This window comes from Equus caballus, chromosome 1 (assembly GCF_041296265.1).
Source record: "Equus caballus isolate H_3958 breed thoroughbred chromosome 1, TB-T2T, whole genome shotgun sequence".
Taxonomy (NCBI): domain Eukaryota; kingdom Metazoa; phylum Chordata; class Mammalia; order Perissodactyla; family Equidae; genus Equus; species Equus caballus.
Genome location: NC_091684.1, coordinates 21,145,432 through 21,167,755, shown reverse-complemented (window position 1 = coordinate 21,167,755; position 22,324 = coordinate 21,145,432). Strand labels below are relative to the sequence as shown.

General features: G+C 51.6%; 1 protein-coding gene and 1 long non-coding RNA gene across 3 annotated transcripts in view; both read left to right on the top strand.

Moving 5' to 3' along the window:
• The window catches only part of LOC138915281 (uncharacterized), a 65,999-nt gene that overhangs the window by 561 nt on the left and 43,114 nt on the right, over nucleotides 1-22,324 (top strand). The window contains exons 2-4 of one of the 2 annotated variants that reach the window (XR_011420990.1): nucleotides 10,488-10,622; nucleotides 14,880-14,981; nucleotides 15,373-15,691. This is a non-coding gene — a long non-coding RNA (uncharacterized lncRNA). Of the gene's footprint in view, nucleotides 1-10,487; nucleotides 10,623-14,879; nucleotides 14,982-15,372; nucleotides 15,692-22,324 lie in introns of those variants that run through there. The other variant, XR_011420991.1, reaches the window with a different exon arrangement.
• Nucleotides 29-3,198, top strand: ADRA2A (adrenoceptor alpha 2A). The gene has a single exon (XM_023639450.2). The coding sequence runs from the start codon at nucleotides 404-406 to the stop codon at nucleotides 1,799-1,801; it is 1,398 nt and encodes a 465-aa protein (XP_023495218.1). The 5' UTR covers nucleotides 29-403; the 3' UTR covers nucleotides 1,802-3,198.

Sequence of the window (22,324 nt, the reverse complement as noted above, 5' to 3'; positions counted from 1 at the left end):
AGGCTCAAGAACCAAGATATATGTATATATTTAATTTCCTGTCATCCTTTCAAGTCATCAGGCCACCGATGACTTTTGTTCTCCCTTCCTGAAGAATAAATCTCTTTTTCCCCATCGGCTGAACCTACTCTCTCCCGTCTCTTAGAAATAAAACTTGGCTGTATTTAGGAGCTGGGAGCGAGAAGGCGCCCACCCCGAGCGCCCGAAGCGTGGGCCGGGCGCGGTTCGCTGGAGCCGGGCCCATGGGCCGCTAGAGGTCCTCCAGCTCGGGCCCGACCTTCCTGCGGCCCCCTCCCCATGTGAGGCTCGGCGGAACGAGCGGGGCGCAGGAGGAAGAGGAGGACCCAAGGCGCTGGGCGGAAGGCAACTGGCAGCAGGCCCAGGCCAGTGGGCACCCGCGTTCATGTTCCGCCAGGAGCAGCCGCTGGCCGAGGGCAGCTTCGCGCCCATGGGCTCCCTGCAGCCGGACGCGGGCAACGGGAGCTGGAACGGGACTGAGGCGCCAGGGGGCGGCACCAGGGCCACCCCCTACTCCCTGCAGGTGACGCTGACGCTGGTGTGCCTGGCCGGCCTGCTTATGCTGCTCACCGTGTTCGGCAACGTGCTCGTCATCATCGCCGTGTTCACAAGCCGCGCGCTCAAGGCGCCCCAGAACCTCTTCCTCGTGTCTCTGGCCTCGGCCGACATCCTGGTGGCCACGCTTGTCATCCCTTTCTCGCTGGCCAACGAGGTCATGGGCTACTGGTACTTTGGCAAGGCGTGGTGTGAGATCTACCTGGCCCTCGACGTGCTCTTCTGCACGTCGTCCATCGCGCACCTGTGCGCCATCAGCCTGGATCGCTACTGGTCCATCACGCAGGCCATCGAATACAACCTGAAGCGCACTCCACGCCGCATCAAGACCATCATTATCACCTTGTGGGTCATCTCGGCCGTCATCTCCTTCCCGCCGCTCATCTCCATCAAGAAGAAGGGCGGCGGCGGCGACCAGCAGCCTGCAGAGCCGCGCTGCGAGATCAACGACCAGAAGTGGTACGTCATCTCGTCGTGCATCTGCTCCTTCTTCGCGCCCTGCCTCATCATGATCCTGGTCTACGTGCGCATCTACCAGATCGCCAAGCGCCGCACCCGCGTGCCGCCCAGCCGCCGGGGCCCGGATGCCCCCGCCGCGCCGCCGGGGGGCGCCGAGCGCAGGCCCAACGGCCTGGGTCCGGAGCGCGGCTTGGGGCCCGTGGGCGCCGAGGTCGAGCCGCTGCCCGCCCAGCTTAACGGTGCCCCCGGGGAGCCCGCGCCGGCAGGGCCGCGCGACACCGACGCGCTGGACCTGGAGGAGAGCTCGTCGTCCGAGCACGCCGAGCGGCCCCCGGGACCCCGCAGGTCCGATCGCGGCCCCCGGGCCAAGGGCAAGGCCCGGGCGAGCCAGGTGAAGCCCGGAGACAGCGTGCCGCGGCGCGGGCCGGGGGCGACGGGGCCGGGGGCGCAGGCGGCCGGGCCCGGGGAGGAGCGCAGCGGGGGCGCCAAGGCGTCGCGCTGGCGCGGGCGGCAGAACCGGGAGAAGCGCTTCACGTTCGTGCTGGCCGTGGTCATCGGCGTGTTCGTGGTGTGCTGGTTCCCCTTCTTCTTCACCTACACGCTCACGGCCGTCGGCTGCTCCGTGCCGCGCACGCTCTTCAAGTTCTTCTTCTGGTTCGGCTACTGCAACAGCTCTTTGAACCCGGTCATCTACACCATCTTCAACCACGACTTCCGCCGCGCCTTCAAGAAGATCCTCTGCCGCGGGGACAGGAAGCGGATCGTGTGAGCGCCCAGCCCGCGCCGCGCGAACAGACTCCTGCAGACCGCAGACCGCGGGGATCGAGGGGCGCGTCTACGCAGGCCCAGCATCCTGAAACCCGGATCCTGCCTGCTCTGCGTTTCCTGGCCCGGGAGGTTGCTCTGCGGCCTCCGGGCATCTGCTCTTCCCTACCAGGGAAAAGTACTGGCCGGGAGGGCCACACGCCCGCCCAACTGTTGGTAGGGCCGCTCCTGACTCGGAGCAATCTAACTAGGTTCATGGGCGGCTCCTAATCAGTATTGTTTCCTAAAGATATTTTCACCTCCCAGTCCAGCTCTGACAGCACTTCAAGCAAGCGCTGGATCGCAGAGCGTATGCTCACAAAGGGTTAATGGACGGGGTTACCCAGCCCCTGCTAATTGCTTCTCCCTCCTCCCAACTCTATTTTCAAACAAACGCTCAGGGCAGTCCTGCCCGCCCTCCCCTCCTCCACTGTAAATATACACTATTTTTGATAGTACCTGCGGGAGGGTCCCAGTGTCGCTTGGCTTTTGATGTTGGAATCCTGGCTGTTGGAGATGCCCCTGAGGCAGACACGTTGTGTCTGGTTCAGGCTAAGCCCATTTGCAATGCAAACCCTTTTCTAGTGTCATTACCTGCCTCTGTGTCCTTTTCACCAGCAACTGGTGACTGTCCCTTGGGTCTGGACCTGCTTTGAGATTTCCTAAGAGGGAAAAGGTTTGTCCATTTTTTCCCTGTGCCTAACAGCATAATTGCCTTTTCCTATGTAAATATTACAACAATGGACCAAGACAGAAGTAAATGAATCGTTCTGCCTTGCATCAGCCTGGTGTACAAAGCCATTATCCTCTGAGGCACCCTTTGCCCCAGAAACCCACTCTAAACCCATCTCTTTCTTCTGTCCCCTTCCTCCAACACTCTGGGGCCCCTGCTTGAAGAATATGTATGTTTCTATCTTGTATCTCTGTGCCCCTTCCCTCCCCAAAAGTGCTGACTGCGGGAAATCTGTTAGCTGCTGATTTTAGACACAGGGGAGTGGAAATTATGTGGAAGAAGCAAACCTGATACAATTTGCCCAAGGTAAACAGTTTGAAAAGACAAATGGGCCTGCCAGACTGTACAGTTCCTGCCCCAGGAGCTCTTAGGTCTCAGAGTGCTGACCTTTTCCCCTGCTTTTCTGGTCGAGAGCATGTCCTTGATGAGATCGGACTGTCTAGGGAGGAGGGCAGAGACCTCCTGTTTCCATCTGAGCTTCTCCGTGTCGTAGACAGAGACTCTTTAAGGCCCACGCTCTCCTGTCATTAAAGAAAAACTAATGTCAGCACATGTTGCTAATGACAGTGGATTTTTTTTTAATAAAAAGTTTACAGATCAAATGTGAAATAAATATGAATTAAATGGTTCTTCCTGTTATCTGAGTTTCCAAAAGCTTTAAGACTCTGGGAATATCTGGTTATATATATATTTTTTAAGTTAAAAAATATGTGTACATTATAGAACACTCGCTAATAGTGTGAGCAATAACAAAGCTACCATTTATCAAGTGTTTCTTATGTGCTGGACCACTATCATGAGCCCATTACAGGTCTGCTTCATTTAATCTTCCCCCAAACCCTATGAGGTCAGTAGTATTATTATCCCCGTTTTACAGGTGAACAAACTGAGTCCCAGAGGGCCAGTGATTTGCTCAAGGTTAACAACAAGTGGTGGCAATGTATTGTATCTAACTGTTTCTGGTTTCAGGTCTGTACTCTTAACCCCAAAGCCTCGCGGGGGTTGCATCGTTAATGCTTTGCAGAATGCTGCCAGCAGTGAGGTTTCTATGCAAAGTGTGCTATATGCACAAAGTATGGGATACAGGCCAAGTGTGTAGATATACATAAAATGTGTACATGTTGCAAAGTGTCTATATGACATGAAGTGTGTCTATACGTCAAAGTGTGTATATACCCCCAAAGTGTAGTAGATGTACAAAGTGTGGAAGATGCTAAAAAATATATATAATGCCTTACAGTGTGATAACATACGACATATATATAACCCCTAGTGTGATTTATGCACAAAGCATGGTATGAACGCCTAGGAAGAACCATACATTAGTAGGTGGTTTGAATTGTCTCTGGACAGATACATGAGTCCTTCCTGTTGCATTTCTGTACCATCAAGTTCCACCCTGTCATCTAGGAGAGCTTAAGATGCTCACCCTATGGTGATGGTTATGGCACTTTGAAGGGTGGCCCCTTGAGATCCAGGCATCCAATTCCTCATCTTCCAAGAGGAAGTGACTTGTTCAGGGTCCCACAGCTCTGGGTGACAGGGCTCTGGACCCACGCTGCCTTGTTCAGTTAGGAAGCAGCAGTGCTCATGAAGGAGAGCCACGCATCGAGGGGCTGGGTTTGAGGGATAATCACAAGTGAAAGGTCGTGATTTGGGGAAGGCCGAACTTTGTAAGGCCAGCCACCTACGACACACGTGCAGACCAGCTCTGGATGCCCCCCAACAACAGACCCCCAGCTCTCCTCGAGGCGTTCCTGCCCTCTCTGGGCAGCACTTGCTGTGTCTCCTTATCTTCCTAGAGGGCAGCACTTGCTGTGTCTCCTTATCTTCCTTAACTTCTTTCGTAGGGGTGAGAGGTCAGAGAAGCTTGAGAAGTGATTTGGGCTCTGAGGCATCTGCAGGAGGGAAGACAATGGTTCCGAGGGGTTTTTGTTAGAGACCAGAAGAAGTTCCCACCAGGCGGGATGGTGGGCAGGCACTAGGCTCCAGAGACTCTTGCCTGGGGGCTTCACACACATGGCCTTTGGCACCAAGTCTGGCCACCTGGTCTGATGCTGTGCCCTGCTCCCCAACCCTACTCTATCCTCTTTCTCCCTCCCCACTCCTAGGCACCCATCACCCCAAAGGCAAACAATGCCAGACAATAGGCCAACCTGGCAGGCCCCCAGGAACTGGGCTGTGTGTCCCAGACGCAGGGGCAGAAACAAACACTGCTCACTGTTGACTCTCTGTTCTGCTCTGTCTGCTGGGGAAGTGTTTGCTTTGCTCTTGCCCCCAGAGGCCCTGCTCCCTGGGAAAGGGAGAAGTGTGGGCAATGGTGCCACGTAGGGCAGGCCTCCGGTGTCACTCCCTGCCCCCCAATTCCAGCAGCCGAGAAGCCTCAGAGATGGATGGGGCCTGGGGAAAGTGGGGGAGAGAGGACGGGAGACCAGGCTTGGATGCTGGGGTCCTGAGTTCACAGGAGGCATCACTGTTCACTGCAGAGGGCTCAAGCAATAGTCTGCCAAGGTCTGGGGTGGGAGGAGACTTGAGGAGGAGAAATGGCTCACACCAGATCTTATCTTAAAGGTCAGGCGATGAGACTGTCACTCAGCAGCTTCCTCTCTACATCTGATCCTGCTTATCTGGGCCAGGAGAATCTCTTTGTGGCTGAACCTCCTATTTTACATAACTTTGGTTGGGGTAACTTTGGCTTTGGGGTCTGAAGGTGTCTTGCCGGATTGACTCCTTAAGGTGCCTTGAGTTGTGGTGGGGTGGTGCCCTGTTTGAGCCTAGACACAACCTCCTCCCTACAGGCTTTGTTCAATTTACTCTGTGCTAAGGGGCTGGAGGAGAGAGGGATGCAAAAGTGGCATAGGCTTTCCCTTCTACGATTCTATAATCGAATCAGAGTTTTAGAGCCAGAAGTGCTGGCACACATCCTCGACTCCCACATCTCCCACATTGAGCTGTTGAAGGACCTAAGACCCTGAAAAGCCAACTTGTTTATGTGACATCCCAGGGTCCCTCGAGCCCACTCCTCCCTGTGACTCTCTGTCCGATGGCATAGATATTCAACATGAGTTCTGTTTTGCTGTTCCCTATGGGGAATTGCTGATAAACCCTAGGTACCCCTCTGTACCTGCTCTGTGCCAAGGGCTGTGCCAGGCGCCACGAGGCTACTGCCATGCTCGTGCCCTGCAGAGCCTGCACTTGTCCCTGGGAGAGTTAGGGTCCCTGCAGAGATTAGGATCTTCCCTGCACTCGGGAAGCATTAAGGCTGCAGGGGGAGACGGGATGTGCCTGCGTGGAGCATTAAGTAGCCATACATCAGTGACAGTGTGGCGGGAGGTGGTGGATGCTGCGGCCCAGTGAGGGTAATGGGCATCTGTGTGTACCATGAGTGTGCACAGAGCTCGCTGTGGCTGGGAGCTCAGGGAGTAGGATGTGGAAGCCAGGGTAGCAGGACTTTGGCTGAGGGAGGAGGGGTGGGGACGGCAGCTGGGGTTCTAGCAGCTGAGCCCTGTGGAAGCAAGCCTAGGTGGTGCACCCAGGCCTGAGTCAGACCTCACCTTTCATTTCTCCAACCTGATCCCTAGGGATGGCAGACTGAGCTCCTGTCCCCATTTGGAGACACCATCAGGAAGCCTACCTCCCCGACTCAAGTAGAGTGGCAGGATCTAGGCACCCAGGCCCCTGCCCTTGCCAGAGCCAGGGCCCAACATCAGGCCTTGTCCCCAGGCCTCTGCCCTGGGCCCTGTCCTCCCCCTTGCAGTGGGCCCCAGAGTCTGGGATGCAGGAAAGGGCGCCTCGCTCAGCAGAGGGCGTCCCTGCGAGGGAAGCCCCGTGAACACCATCACAAACACCAGGATTTGTTTTGAAAATATCATCGATCTCTTTGATTACCAGATATCCTGGGGTTTAGAGTTAAATACAAAAAGGGAACAGGGCCTGTTGGAAGGAGGCTGTATCTGGGCATTAGGAGGCTTGAGTTCTAGTTCCGGCTTTGCCTTTTGCTAGCCATGCGACCTTGGGCGAAGCCCTTCCTGAGCCCGTTTCTTCATTTATAAAATGAAAACGGTTGGTCTAGAACAGTGTTATCTAAAAGTGTGTTCCGTAGAGTTTCTTTAACTACAAAATCAACCTCAATCTCTCTCTTGCTCTCACTTATCTATCTATGCATCTGTCTCTTTATCATCTATCATTGATCTGGGTTAAGCGACCTGTAACGGGTACCTTTTCTTCAGGACTTCATGGATTCTTGAGTATGCCAGCGTGGTTTGGGACTCCCTGAGAGGAGCAGATAGATGTGCTCTGTTTCCCAAATTCCCCGGACTGCAGAAGTGCATTTTTTATAGAGCATCGCAGTGAATCACGTTCGCTGGAACGCTTGTTGGGTGATACTGAGCTGAGGAACCTCACTGGGCTTTTCTGTGGATCCGTTTTAAGATTCTGTGAAATGCCAGCTCTGCCCTCTCCTTCTGTCCCTGCCTGAGGTGAGGCACACTGGGCAGGGGCCAAGCCATATGTTGTCCTTGGGGACAGCTGGCTCTAAGAGTCATTGGCCTCATTGAGGGCTGAGGTAGTAGTGAGAGTTTGGTGTGTTTTTCAAGTGTGGGCTATGCCTTTGTGTAGGTGTGTGTACATGTGAATAAGTGTGTATGTGTACACACATGTGAATGGGTATGTCACCATGTGTGAAAGTTTTTGTGAGTGTGTATGTGTCTGTGTGTCTGTGAACAGGTATAACCTGTTTCAAAGGGATATTTTGCTCACCAGGACCTGGCGTGGAAGCATCAGGGGAGTTGAGGATAGCTATGTATGTACCAGGAGAAGGGGTCCCAAAGGGACTTAAAGAGGAGTATAGTGTCATGTCATTGACTCTAATTACAATGAACCCCTCTCCAACTTGCGACTTGGCTCCCTGTCCCTGCTACCCATGGTAGAATACCGCTCCCCTACGGGGGATGGAGCTGAGTGGAAGGAGGTGGGCGGGATGAGGGGACGTAGGCATTTGAGAGAGGGCAAAACTGGTTCTGTAGCAGACGTTTTCTTTAGTAGATAGGCCGTCCTGTTCTCAGTGGAAGGGGGAGTTTATTTGACTACAGGGAATTCAGAAGGCCAGGTGGAAGTGGCCTTTAAGGCTCCTTCCATTCTGTTCAAGGGCAGGAACTCCAGCCCTCTTTGGAATCTGTATCTGAGAAAAACAAGATGGCACACTGCATAGGGGTGAGTGAAGAGAGAAGAGACTATTTATGAGGTGCAGGCAGGGTTAAGGGAAACCCACAAGGGGTGGTGAAGCACCTTGGGACATGCACAGTGGAGCTGCCAGCACCCTTGGCAGGAAGGGGTGAGGGGAGGGAGCTGTCACCCAAACCATTAGAACTGCAGCTGTGGGGAAGGACGCCTGGCAGGCTTGTATGTCGAGAGCCAGCACAGCCATTGCCAAACCGCTTCTGGGCAGGGAGAGAGCCCAGGGAATGAACACCTTCGCCGATCTCACTCCTGTATCCGGATGTCTGCCCCTAGCCGGAACTCAGAGAGCAGGGAACAGCTCCCGAGGCAGCCTTCTGGGCTCGAAGGGTGGACAAGGAGAATTTACAGCCGAGTGATGTCCCTTTGGGGGACAGGCTGGAGGGAGGCCAGCCATCTAGTTCTTTCAGTTTGTCTACAGGCCAGCTGCCTGGGCCACTGGGCAGCTGTGGAGGAAGCATATAGGCTCTCCTTCCTCTCGACCTTTGTGGATGTGAGGGCATGTGTTGGTGTTGTTATGAGGATGGCCAGACTACGCACACACACAGACACACGGATACTCACACACCATCCTCCCTGCCAGCTGGTGAGTCAGGTGAGAGAGAGCCCCAGGGAGCCATGTGGCTGGCTCTTGGCCAATGTTCTCTATCTTCTAGTTCTCGGGTCCAGCTTAGGAGGCCAAGGAGCAGATACCGAGCTGTCCTACCGTGCTGACCAATGAGACTGGGGGCTGAGTGAGGAGAGTTTGGGGACCGGCCCAGATCAGAGACCCCACCAATGCCCTGGGTACACTAAGGATTCTGCTGCTCCTTACTCAGCACCTCTGGGCACCCCTTAGCCTTCCTTCTCAGCAGATAAACCTTGAGGATTCTTTCCTGTGCCCTGGCCCTGGAGAAGGCACCGACAGTTTTAATAAATGACAGATTCCTTTCCTCATTCATTCATTCATTCAACAACCGTGTTTTTGGCGCTATCTCCAAACTAATGTCACTGATATTGCTCTATTTGTGTTCAGTGTTGCGGGTAGAGTGGTGAAGAAGATAGTTAGGATCTTTACCATGCAGAGCATCTTCTTTTGCAGGAGAGACATATCACGTGGACACCAGGCAGTGATAAGCAGGTTGATAAGGGTGGTACAGTGGGTGACAGGGACTCACTGGGGGGAACCTGGCCTGGGCTAAGGCATCTGAGGAGGGTGCCTGGAGAAGTGACAGCTAGATGGGAGCTGAGGGATAGGCAGGAATAGGTCTGCCAAAGAGCCTGGGGTGAGGGGGGGAATCATATGTTTAAGCAGCTGAATGAAGTCCACTTTGGGCGGACAGTGTAGTGTGAGCGGCCAAAGGGAGAGTGGAGAGGCTGGATCATGCAGCCACCGGAAAGACTTATCTGGAGGTCAACGGAGAGCCACTGGAGGAGTTTTAGGCAAAGGATGAACGTGATCAGATTTGTTTTGTTGGAACAATGATTCTGGCTGCTGAGCGGAGCCTCGTGGTGTGGAGGGTGTTTGGAGTGGTAACCCAGATCTGATAGTGGCCTGACTAGGGAGCTGACATGACACTCAGGGAAGCTCAGGGACCCCGCCTCCCCCATAGGCCACCCAAAGGCAATGCCAGTCTCCGTGCAGACCCAGATATTGGGATTTCAGAGGTGCCCTTGCTTGCAAAATGCTGTACACCACCGCCCTCCCCTCTGTAATTTCCCGTCTTTAGAGAGTGGTTCCTGGGCTCAGAGCTTCCTGTTCACGGTTACATGCAAACCTCTCCTTGGAGAATTGACTCAGTCAGCCTTGGTGGTATGCAGACCTCACTGGCCATGGTACCTGGTCTGATTCACTTCCTATTTCCAAACCTCAGCTGCCTTATCTACATGACAGATCACGGAGGATTAGAGGAGACCCCGAGAACAAGGAGGCTGCGTGCTCTGCTGGGCAGCCCGAAGGCTGGTTGACAAGACGAGGGTGAATGAGAATGTGGATTCTGCTTGAGATCAGAAGACCTGATAAGCCTCAAGTGTTTACTCTTGCACCAGGATTGTCCAGGCTCCTCCAGGAGAAAAGCCCTCTGTCTGCAAGGAGTTCGGGAAGCCCGCAATGCGATGCACTGTCAGCTCTGCTGGCCGAGGAGCTCTCCACAGCCAGCTCACTGCCCCTGGCGGGGCCTTTTCCTATGACTCTCCACACTTTCTTGTTTGCTGGACACCTGATGCCTACACTTCCAACAGCTGCTTGTTTGCGAGGGAGCTCTCTCTCCCAGGAGTTCCCAGAAAGGGTGTCCAGATATTAGAGGGAATGGCTGGTGCTCCTGGGAACGGTACTTTAAAGCTAAGGCTTGGGAGTTAGAAGACCTGATTACAAATCCTGGTTCCATCACAAAGCTTTGATTTTAACCTTGAACAGATGACCAGCACTCAGTTTCCCCACCTGTCACTTGAAAGTTATGGTTCCTAGTGTTTTGATGAGTTGCCCAGGCCAGTGCTTGGCATAGGCAGAGATCCAGTGGTGCCAGCCTTTTATGCTCCAGTTTGGGAGCTGGAGACTTGCTTTTGCTCATGAAGCTGCTCTGGGCTGAGGCGGGCAGGGCTGCCAGTTGGGGTGGGGCTGGCATCATGTCCCTAGAACCGGGGTTTTAGGGCAATTTGTCACAGGGGTTTGGCCTCTTACGCTCTTAGCTTTCTCTCTTTCCAGCCTGAAGAAAGAAAGATCTTGTGTTCTTCAACAGAGCAAGAGGGTGGGACTGGACGCCCTCTTGTATAGACAAGATCCATGATGACCACGATGGTTGCTAGTCAAGCCCTGGAACTGAGGTCTCCTGATGCCCAGGTTAGTGATCTTGGCTGCCTTGTCGCACCCCAGGCTGGTTTTCCTGTCTCCTGGTTAGAACGCTCTCGTTTCTGCCTCGGTAACTCTGCTCAAGCAGTTCTCTTGCACGTGGAATGCCACGTTACTCTTCCCCAGCTGCCTAGCAAAATCACACCCAAGCTTGAAAGCCAAGCTACACCCCACACTTTTTTATTTTAATAATAGAAAAGAACCTGGGGTTTGGCATAAATTATTTCATGGCTTAAACCTTGGGTCTGGCTCCGTGTCAGCTTCCCTCCCTGTCCCTGAAGGGGGCAAATGCCCACTGAGCGTGCATGGTGAAGGACACCGTGCAACTGGGGGAGGGGCTGCTCGTGGGCCTGTCCCCTGCCCAGCCCATCCTCCAAGGCTTTGAGGGTGGGTCTTTTCACCACTCTTTCTTCTTGCTTCAATGCTTTGGCGCCAGGGACTGGTGTGTTCACCAACTATACTGCGCCCACTTCTTGGGGAAACTTTTGGTCAGAAGAGTTTCAGATGTAAACCAAGAGGAAATCATGAGAAATGTAGACATTTTGCTTTTGGAAAGATTTCTCCCCTTTCAGCCACTTAGCCTACAAGTCCTCCCAAGCTCTCTCTTTAGCACCTGGCTAAGAGGAGCTTGGATTTTGTGTTAGACAGATGCGGGTTTGCACTTAGCTCTATCTCTGGCTGTCTATGTGAACTTGGGAAAGTTCTTTCATTTTCCAGAGCCTCAATGTCTTTATTTGAAAAATGGGTAAAATATTACCTTTTTTGATGGTGTCATGTCTCCATGGTTATCATGTCATATCCACACATTTCTCATGATTTATCCGTGAGAGTGTAAGTTCCACAAGGGGAGGGACTTTGTCTCCTCCTGAATCCCAGGCACCAACAAGCCATAGTAGGTACTCAATAAGCACTTGTCAGATGACTGAGTGAATCATGCTTAAAATGATGGAATATACCCAAGTCAGTAGACGAGACCACTGAAAACTATGTTCAAACATGGAATGGTGAGTGCAGGGGTGAGTACATAGAGTCAAGTGTGAAGAGGAAAGGCTAAAGCAGGTCTGCACGCTGTGCAACGCTACGCACACGTACGTGCCCACTGGCTAAGACCAAGGGGATTAATATTCTTGAAGAACGGGGGCGTGCTGTCTGTTGGGGAAGAACCAGCCTCTAGGTTGATGAAGTCCCCTCTCCTAAAGGTATTTAAGCAGAGGTTGACTTGGTAAAAGGGCTTCTTTCTTGGGCTAAGGTGGAACCAGCTGAGATCTGCAGGTCTTCTGACCTCCAGGAGCTGTGGTTCTGCTCTGCTTTAGTGCCTGAGCCTAGAGAATGAAGGCCGGGGTGCCAGGGTATGTGGACAGACCTAAAGGCTGTAGAGGTCCCAAAGGGCCTTGGATGAGCACAGGCTGAAGGGTCCTTGAGGGACCCCCCAGAGAGAATGCCTTTGTGCAGGGCATAGAGGAGTGGATGTGTGCGTGTCTGCATGCACATGTGTGTGATATCTATATCTCATATGGCAGTGGGTGAGTGCTTGGGGACATAGGAAAAGGTTTCACCATTTAAACTCAGAGAGATGGTGTATTAGTCAGTGTTCTGAGAAACAGAACCAACAGGATGTGTGTGTATATATCTCTATCTCTATCTCTAATCTATCTCTCATCTCTCTCTCTACCATCATCATCATCATCATCATCTATCTCTAATCTCTTGTCTATCTATCTATCTGTCTACCTACCTATCTATCTATCTATCTATCTACCTACCTACCTATCTATCTACCTACCTACCTATGTAGATTTGTTAGAAAATTGGCTCACACAGTGTAGAGGCTGGTAAGTCCAAAATCTGCAGGTTTGGCCAGCAGGCTGGAGGCCCAGGAAAGAGCTGAAGTTTGAAGCCAAAGGTGGTCTTCTGGCAGAATTCCCTCTTGCTTGGGGGAGATCAGTCTTTTTCTATTAAGCCCCTCAACTGACTGGATGAGGCCCACTCTCATTATGGAGGGTAATCTGCTTTACTCAAAGTCTACTGACTTAAATATTAAGCTCATCTAAAAAAGACTTTCACAGAAACGTCTTGAATAATGTTTGGTCAAATATCCGGGTACTGTGGCCTAGCCAAGTTGAAGAAAATTAACCACATGGATGGGTTTAAAACAGAACCCTGAGCTAGAAGTTTGTCTGTACTCAGGATAGTGGACCTGGGGGCCAGGTGTTGCTGTCCTAGCTTTTAGCCCTCACATAAGTGTGGTCTCAGCTCATTAAGACTGGCCCTGAGTCAGGAGGGAAGGACCAGAAAGGGGTCAGAACTAATCAGCTCACATGGTCAGTGCTTCACAATCACGTTCCTGGGGATCCTTTGTGTGTGCAGCCACAGACACAAGTCTTATTTTGCTCTCTGGGTGACTCAGCTCCTCCACGTCACTCTCCATGGAGACTGTGAGAGGAGAGCCTCAAAGTCAGGGTCACTCTGAGCATCCGTTAATAGTCACTTCTTCTGGGTTCTCTGTTAGGTGGCCTGGACCTGGCTGGTGCTGGGCCTCCTTATCATCATCTCACTCATCTTCAAGCAACTCTGGGGTATACTCACTGTTTCTAGAATTAGTCCTAAACTGCTCAAACAACTCATTTGCCTCACACTGTTGTATCTTACTCTTGGGTGTCCTGGTGACCGATGTGGTCACTCGCTCCCTCATTTTTTAATTTGTTTTGTTTTGAATTTGGCACATGCTGTTGTCTTCTGGGTCTTGGCTCCTCTCAATGATGATGATGATGATGATGATACTTCCTCAGTAATAGTGATATCAGCTCTCTGTCCCAGCAGCACATGGAGGATGTCTTGGGCATGCCTCTCTGATGCAGTCCCTGGGACCCTACACTGAGAGTGACAGGGAGGACTTCTACTCTGTTGATCTCAGCTTTCCAGTTGAGGCCTGCAGAGTTCCCAGGCTCCGGGGAGGACCATGGGACCACAATGGAGGGAGGCAGTAGAGATAGCATGCTCTTTGCTAGGTTCCACCTCCCAGCTTTTCATGAGCTTGGACACTTTGACTTCTGCATATCCCCAGCTTTCCCACAGCAATTCCCAGAATCTCCCCTGCACTGGGGCAGTGGGGACACACGTGATGGTTTCTGTCTGTAGCTCATCGAGGTCACGTGTATGATGGAGTCCAGGAGTGAAAATGGATCCATTTGTTACAGGTGCCGTGGTGGACATTTGTGGTTTCCCTCCCTGGCCCCCATTTCCTCTTATGGCCATAACTACTGTCCTCCCCAATCTATGTTTGGGCACTCCCCTCTCACCACTCTCAGTCCACGTGGTGGGGGTGGGCTCTATGGTGGCCAAATGGGCTAAACCCAGACTTCCTGTAACCTGCCAGTGTATCCCTTGCCCTGAACACAGTGATTGGGTCATTGTCTTAGTCCTTTCAGGCTGCCGTAACATAGACCATGATACCACAGACTCAGCGGTGATAAACAATAAAAATTTATTTCTCACAGTTCTGGAGGCTGGAAAGTCCAAGATCAGGGTGCCAGCATGATTAGATGAGGACCCTCTTCTGGGTAGCAGACTTTTCATTGTATCCTCACATAGCAGAAAGGGCAAGGGAACTCTGTGGGATATCTTTTATAAGAACATTAATCCCATTCATGAGAGCTCTATCCTCATCACCTAAGCACCTCCCAAAGGCCCCATCCTAATACCATCACATTGAGGGTGAGGATTTCAACATACAAATTTTGGGAGACGTAAATATTTAGATCATAGCAATCATGGTCTCATCCATGAATCAGTCAGGGCCAATGAGATGCCACCAGACTTTTGCTGGAATTGTTCGGAGAGAGGCAGGTGTACTTTCCCACTGGACCTCCTGAGTCCATCTATCACATGGGGGTCACCACAGTAGATGGCAGAGCTCTGAAAGAGATAGAGTCTTGATGACATTAATTTAGCCAGATGCGTATGAAGTAAGACCTATCTCTAGACATTTTTTTTGTGTGCTAATAAGTTCCTTTCATTTTATTTAAGCCAATCTCAGTTGTGTTTTCTGTTACTTGCAACCAAGAAAATCCTAATGGAGATAGCCCTGTGACCTTTGGGTCAAAGTCACCTCATCAATATTCTCATAGGTTGCATGATTTTGAAGTGAGTCTAGCTGTTTTCCTTCTTTAGTTGGGTGCAACTTAGTCCTTGTGTTATGATCAACTCTCTAATTCAAACTGTGTTGACACTGCTCTTGGTTTTCAACAGCTGTAAACAGTTCTTTGAGCTTGTCTGGAGGCCATGATTCCAAAGTCAGAAACCCATAACCCACTTGCAGTCCTGTGGGAACCAACATATCGAGTCTATCAGGTTAGTTGGTACAAGTCCTTGGATGAGTTGGGAGGAACCTTCAGTCATCTATCAAGTCCTAGAATTCTTTTATGCTGTGGGGGGGAGGTGGAAGTCTTCTGGTCATCTGGGCTTCCAGTCCCAGGGTCCAGCTTACCCTTCAAGTATTTCTAAAGAGGATGGAACAGTTGTTCTCACAACAGTTTCCTGGCTGAGCAAAGACTACAACACAGTCATCATCTCTGAAGGCAATGGACTTCATGGCCCAAATCTTGACTGTCCCTGAACAGGAGCTGTTGCCACCCAGTGATTTATTTCATGGCTACACCTTCCAGGAAATGGGTTTAGAAGTTGTTGAAATGTGCGTGTATTTTTGTGTGTTGAGTTTTTGGGGTATTCTTCTTTGATCTAGCCGGCGAAATGACATCATAGGAGCTGAGAACTTGGACCGTTTGGGCTTCTAGCTATCTGCTCTTACATTCTGCCGCATTTCACATTCCCGTGGATGTTCAGCCTACAAAACTGTGCAACGGTGATTGGACATGAATCCTGTAAGCACCAATAAGCAGCTGGGGGTGTAAGTGAGTCCAGGGAAAATGAAGGCGCACTGTAGTCAAGACCTGTAGTCTTCAGACCTGTGTTCCTTATAAGCTATGCAATTCCAGAGAAAGAGGAATGTCTGGGGATAGCACCTTCTCTTATCTTGCTAAGACAAGCTAGAATGTCACCAACTCCTCAAATTCCTGTGTGTTTTTTCCCACTATGACATTTCTGGGCTGCTTAATTTCACCGCATAGGGGGTTGAATTCTGGATCTTTGTCTTGCCATATTATTTGATTTTTTGGAGGGCGGTCTATGTAAGCCTTTCCTCTCTCACTAACTAGCCTGAAACTACTGGGTGGGTCAAGACTGTGACTTACCTTTCTACAAACCAACCTCTCCTACTGCCCACCTGGCATCTATCACAGTGCCCTGCATCTAGAGGGTGTTTGGTGTGGCCCTGTTGACCCTCGGGCCTTTGCTGTCGTGGAGAATGGGGGATGGCCAGTGGGGGTGAGGGAAGAGTCTGTGGGCAGAAGTTAGGTGTGGTAGGGGAGGTGGAGGTAGGGTGGCCAGTACAAGAAGGAGGCTGCAGCCCTGGTCCATTGTCCAATCTGTGCTCATGTGCCCCCTTGGCTGCACGGAACCCTCAACAGAGTGAACCTAGACTCATGGCTTGAGGTGGAGCTGGAGATGTGGAAGCAAAAGCAACCACAGCCCCTTAAACCAGCTGAATTGATCTGCTGGTCTGGAGCCCTTCCCCTGGGCCAGCCCTGTTAGGTGGTTTGTGTCCTGACCCAAGAGGTAGGAATGATGTTGAAGGGCTAGCAGCCAGAGAGCTGTGGGCAAAGGGCTTGCTCCTGCCCTTGTTGAGCAGAGAGTGTCGAAGGTGTCTGGAGTTGGTCCCCAATACTCTACTGTCTGCAGCCTTATCCTAAGGATCTCATGGATGCAGAATCTCGAAGGTCCAAGCCCTGTTCCCAAAGCAGCTGCTTTGAAATGGGCCTTCATCCCCACAACCTCCACCCCAGGATGACTGCTACCCCTCCTTGGGATCCACCCCCCACCTGTAGGCCATGCACATTGGCACTGTGCTTGGTTGTGGACCGGGAAAGAAGTTTACAGCTCTCCAGAGGAATAGCCTTGTCCCTCCCCCTCCCACCTGAGATGGTCTGAATTGTCTCTTGGATGCTGGATCCAGACTTTCCTGCGTGTACGTGTGTGTGTGTGTGTGTGTTGAGGGAGAGAGAAAGAGTCTGAGAGAGAGAGAGAGACAGACAGACTGATTTAAGATTAAACAAGAATGGGGGCAGGGACAAGTGGAAAGTCACAGAAAGCATGTCCTCTCTCTCCGCTGCTCTGGTCCCCAGCCCTGTGGATAGTGACTGTCAGAGGCACAAGGGGGCTGGGGTGGGAGTGACCTACAGAGGGCCCAGGCATTTGCAAGACTCCTCACTTCCAGCAGTGACCAATGTGCTTTGGGGAGAGGAAACCGAACAGCTCCTCCTTGGTTGCCAAGTATGTGGACTTAATAGGCACTGGGCCTGGCTTCTGAGCTGAGCCCTTGGGGCCATGCAGAGGCCCTGAGCCTCCCACTGCTATCTCTATGACTTGGACACATCATCTCCGTTTTAACTGCCTCAACTTCCTCATCCATAAAATGGGTATCCTACCCCCACCCCCAGTGGTAAGTCAGAGGGGACCACAGGTGAGGCAGCACTTTGCAAACTGTAATGTTCCTGCCCTAGTGATGGTGGACGTCACAGATGACAGAGCCCAGGGACCTCACACTGCAGTGCTGTGGGTCTGCAGAAGGACGGGAGGGACAGCAAAAGTTGCTCCTCTGAGGAAGGCAGTTTGGCCCTCTCAAAAGTCTTGGGTCTTCACCCTTTGCGCTGGGTCGCGAGAAAGCAGGGGCCCAGCAGAGCTTTAGGGGGTGAGTGGAGGGGGCTGAAGTGGAGGGAAAAACAGGCAGAGGGACCAGGTCCCTTGTTGCCTCCGATTTGTCCAGTCACTTGTCCCTGTTCTCTGAGCTGATTCCTTTCCATTCTGCAGCAGGAACTAGGGGGGCCCTTGGACCCTCAAGTGTGACATTTTCATGGAGGTGGTGTTTGGGAACTCAGGAAGAAAGGCAGCCCACTGGCATCGTCCCAGTCTTGGCTGCCCCTAAAAATACGAAGTGATGCAGCTAACAGGAAAGCACAAAAGGCCTGGCTTGGCATCACCTAAGATAGCCTGGCACTCAAGCCCAAACCAGGACGTAAATGGGACTGGTAACTGAAAACACAAGATGTCTCTCTGATGGGATGGCAGGGAGCCTGCTGTGATCTCTTTGGCAGAGCACACCATGGGGATCTGAGCAGAAGCCCCTGGGGCTCTCCCAGATTTACCAGTGTGGGTAGAGTTGGGGCCCAGCCAAGGGCAGCCCCCCTGCAGCCTCTTGCCCACTCTCTGGCTAGTGGGTCAGCATCAGGTTGACCAGCCCAATTGGCTCTTGTTGGGTGGAGTGGTGGGCTCAGTGCCACTGGGGTCATAAATTCTGTCACCCTAACCCTTTGGAGAGTAGCACAGACCAGCCTCTGCTGCCCTCCAGCCTGTCGACACCCTGGCTAGCTTGGTTTTGGCTGTACATGGAATCTCTGAGAAACGCTGGCCTGGCCCTCCCACCTCAAACAGTGGATTGATGCCAGCCTCCGGTGTGTGAACGTCATGGCGCAACACCAAAGGCTTGTTCTTCCTCTTCTTCCTTCCTTCTGCGTAGATGCGGCCCCATGGGTCAGCTGTGAAACCAAAGGCTTCAGATGCTGCTCTGACCTGTGACTCAGGTCTTGGTGGGTGGGGAGGCAGGACATGGGAGGGAAAAGCAAGGCTGTGAGTGACCAACTCGTCCCTGTTTGCCTGAGACTTTCCTGGTTTTGGCGTTGAAACTAGTAAATCCCAGGAAACCTCTCAATCCTGTGAAAATGGGATGGTTGGTCACCCTACTGCATCGAAACCTCCAACCTGCTCGTCATGGGGGCCCAGTGTCCTCTCTGGACTGGTGTCCTAGGTGACTCACCCAAAGTCATAGGGCTGCTAGCTGGCACAGGGAGGACTTGAATCCAGGGCCTCTGATCACAAGTTCTGGGCTCTTTGCCCCTTGTCTGCCTTTCTCAGCTCTGTCCATGAGGCTCTCTCCAGTGATCTTGGACAAATTCCCCAGGATGGAAGTGGTGATGAAATAGCAGAAGGAGGGAGCAGAGCAGGGAATTTGTCACCCTTAGGGGATTAAAGGCTCAGGGCTATGGGACCCCAAGAGGGGAAAGACTCAATCTCTGCCCTTAAGAATTTGACACTTGAGTTAGAAAATACAGTGGTCTTGCCTGTGGGCGTCTGGCTCAGGTGCACACACATGTACCAGGGAACAATAGATAAAGGGTGTGGCTTATCAAGATTGCGTTACTCTCACTTTCTTTAAAGAATTTGTTTGTTCAACAAATATTTATTGAACATTTGTTCTTAAACGTGTTGTTCCCTCTGTCTGGAACACACTCTTCCCCTCCCCATTCTTTATCTCTGCCGCTCCCCTGCATCCCAGTTCCATCCATTCTTCAGGTCTCAGCTTAATATATAATATTTATTGAACACTTAATAGACAGCACTTTGCACTGTGTAACTCATTTAATGCCCATGAAAACCATATGAAGCTATTATACCCACTTTATAGATGAGGAAACTGAGCAGTCAACCCTCTTGCCCAATGATGCATGATCTTAACTGTTGGGCTGGAGTGGCTCGGCCTGCACCTTGCCTGGAAGGAAGGCTCTCCCATCTCCCTGCTCCCAAAGCCTGCGTGATCATTCCCTGTTGGAACGCTTGTCACAGAGCAGGGTCACAGCTGGGCTCCTTGGCTTTTTCTTCTGTGAGACTGAGTTCCTGAAGGGCTAGCACCCTTCTTGCTTCATCCCTAGTTCTAGGCATTTAAAAGAAGCTCATTAAATACCTGGTGAGTGAATTAATAAATGAACCGATGGATGAATGAATGAGTTGCCTCAGTGGCTGATGTTGCTCCGAGGCTGAGGTTCTCAGCAAAGGCTTCTGTTTCGTCACTGTGGGGCATCACACACTGGCAGCGTTGAGCCAGGGGGCTCTTTACTCACAGGGTAAACACAGCTCTCCTTGCTAGAGTGATAATGTAACCTTGAGATTGGGGAACAAACTGATTTTTAAACACTAATATAAAGTTGGACTTTTGTTTTGGAGTAGACTGAGATATTCTCACGAATTCTTAGGATAAAACTGAGATTCGGAGGAAATTTCACGCTTGCATAACCTCCACAGGCAAGTCTCAGATCCCACTCTTTCCCCACCCCTCTTTTGCGTTTCTTCTCTGCTGTTGGGGTGCTTTGGTGCAAACGTTCGAGAAATGCTGCTCAGAGCAGTGGCTGCAACGCAGGGCATGGGGCGACTTGGCTCAGCGTCGGGGACAAGGGAGGGCATCCGGGGAGGCGCTGTGCCCCAGCAATGTGCGGGGAGCGACCAGTCCTCACTGTGCCCGGCTTTGGCTTTGAGGGCGCCCATAGCTGTGGAAAGAAACGCTTCCCGGCTACACCCTGAAGTACCACTACAGCCTCTTGGAAAACCTCACACTATTTTTAGTGCCCTTAGCTCAAGAAAATGCCATCTCTTTTCCTCCCCACAAGCCAATTCATTGTTGATCTTGCCTGGGTCTTAAAACCCCGTTCTCCTTTTTAGCTCAGGGAGACCAATCCTCAGTGCAGCGGAGTTCCTCTGTCCATTTCTATTTTCATATCTTGTGTCACTTATTCACATGGGAAAAATCCAGCCATTTCCCCATGTTGGGGCCCCACATAACCTGGCTTCGCGTGTCATCATGTGATTGCTCTGAATCATGCGGGTGCATGAAGGAAGGAACATCAGGACTCAGGATTTGAGGCTCCTAAAGTTGGCGTGATTGGGGCTTGACACTGAGCGTGTTTATTTCCGAAAGCGTTTCCCAGGAGAAGAGGAGAAACGAGTGCCTTCCAGTTATGAGGAGCCAAGAGGGGCGATGTTCTCCACTGGAGGAATTCACTCGGATTCAACAGGAACGCCAGGAGACGCTCGGCGGTCACAGTCCTTTGCAGTTTACAGAATGCTTTTCTGTCCTTGTCTGTTTATATGTCTACCACTATAATAGAGAAATGAACAGACTGCTGTGGGAAACCAGACAACCGGGGCTGACCATCTGGAGGGATCAGAGAAGACTTCACAGAGGAAGCAACGTGTTAGCTGGGTCTTAAAGGATATGAAGAAAGGGAGAGATATTCCAGGCAAAGGGAACAGCATGTGAAAATGCAAGGAGGTATAAAAGAGCACTACGAATTCTGGGCACGGTAAGAAGTGTGACATGCCTAGACTACAAAGTGCTCATGCAGGAGCATCGTTGATGAGACTAGGGAGGAGATGTGGGTCGAGAATTTGAAGAGTGACTGGTGTTGCTGTGGGCAGTGAGGAGTGGTTAGTGTCTATTTTGTAGGAAGTTCACCCTGGAAGCTGATTGGAGGCTGGACCATTCTGGAGTGTGCAGGTTGCTGCACTGGGCACAGCGAATTGGACCCCATGTCTAAGAGGACTGACCTTTGATTTTAAAGGTCTTATGACTACAGACTGGACAGACAGGGGTGGGGAAATTTAATTGAATTCCCCAAAGAGAAGATAACACAGATGCCACCACTCCTCTCTCCCATGCCCATGGCAGGCATTGCTAATCACTCACAGCACTGTTACCTGCTGAGTCTGGCTTTGGCTACGGATTTCTTCCCAATGCAGAGCTGCAGGTCACCACCACCATTTAGCTGACGTAGCACATGAAATCAGGCACATTTGCTATTCCTGCCCCAGGGAAATACAGCCTAATGTTGACATTAGTCCAAACTAAGCAGCACCAGCTAGGAAAGCTTAATATAAAAGTTCCCAAGAAATCATATTCAAAATAAACACAAGCTGTTGGGGCCGGCCCCGTGACTGAGAGGTTAAAGTTCTGTGTGCTCTGCTTCGGCGGCCCAGGTTCATGGATTCGGATGCTGGGTACAGACCTACTCCACTCATCAGCCATGCTGTGGAGGCAACCCACATACAAAATAGAGGAAGACTGGCAAAGATGTTAGCTCAGGGAGAGTCTTCTTCACCAAAAAATAAAAACAATATAAAAACAAAACACCAAAATAAATACAGGGTGTTGATGGGGAAGAATCAAGTTCACAACCTTGAGAAAGTACCATTTAAAAAATAGTAACCTGGGATTACTTTTCCTATAAAGCAGCAGAATCACACAGTAATCATCATAAACCTGTCACACTCTCTCCCACACACTTGGAAATTTTCAAGGCCTTGTTGCCCCAGGTTTTGCCTTCCAATTTCCGCTTTGGCCTGCAGAAAGAGAAGGGAGTTGCAGAGTGTGATATAAACAAGAAATCGTCTAGTTGGGCCCCTAAGGGGGCAGGGCAGCCATATTCCTTGGCCCAAGAAGGCCTGCTTAGCCCCTGGCTAGGAAAGACGTGAGATTCTATCTGACCACTTCCCCCTGCCCTCTGCCGGCGGAGAATTCCAGAATGACAGCAAGGCTCAAGTTCCATGGAAGATCCGGGACCTGTGCTCCAGCTGCCAGTCAGTCAGCTTCCCTGTGGCTTTGGCAAGCAAATGGGACAAACAAACACCTCACTGGACTTTCAACCCTCCCCTTTCGTGCTTGACCGGGCCTAGGGCCTGCCTTTCCTTCTCACATCTCCCAGCCCCACCCCAAGAAGCAGAAGGAAAGTGATATTGGCCCCTGGTGTCCTGAA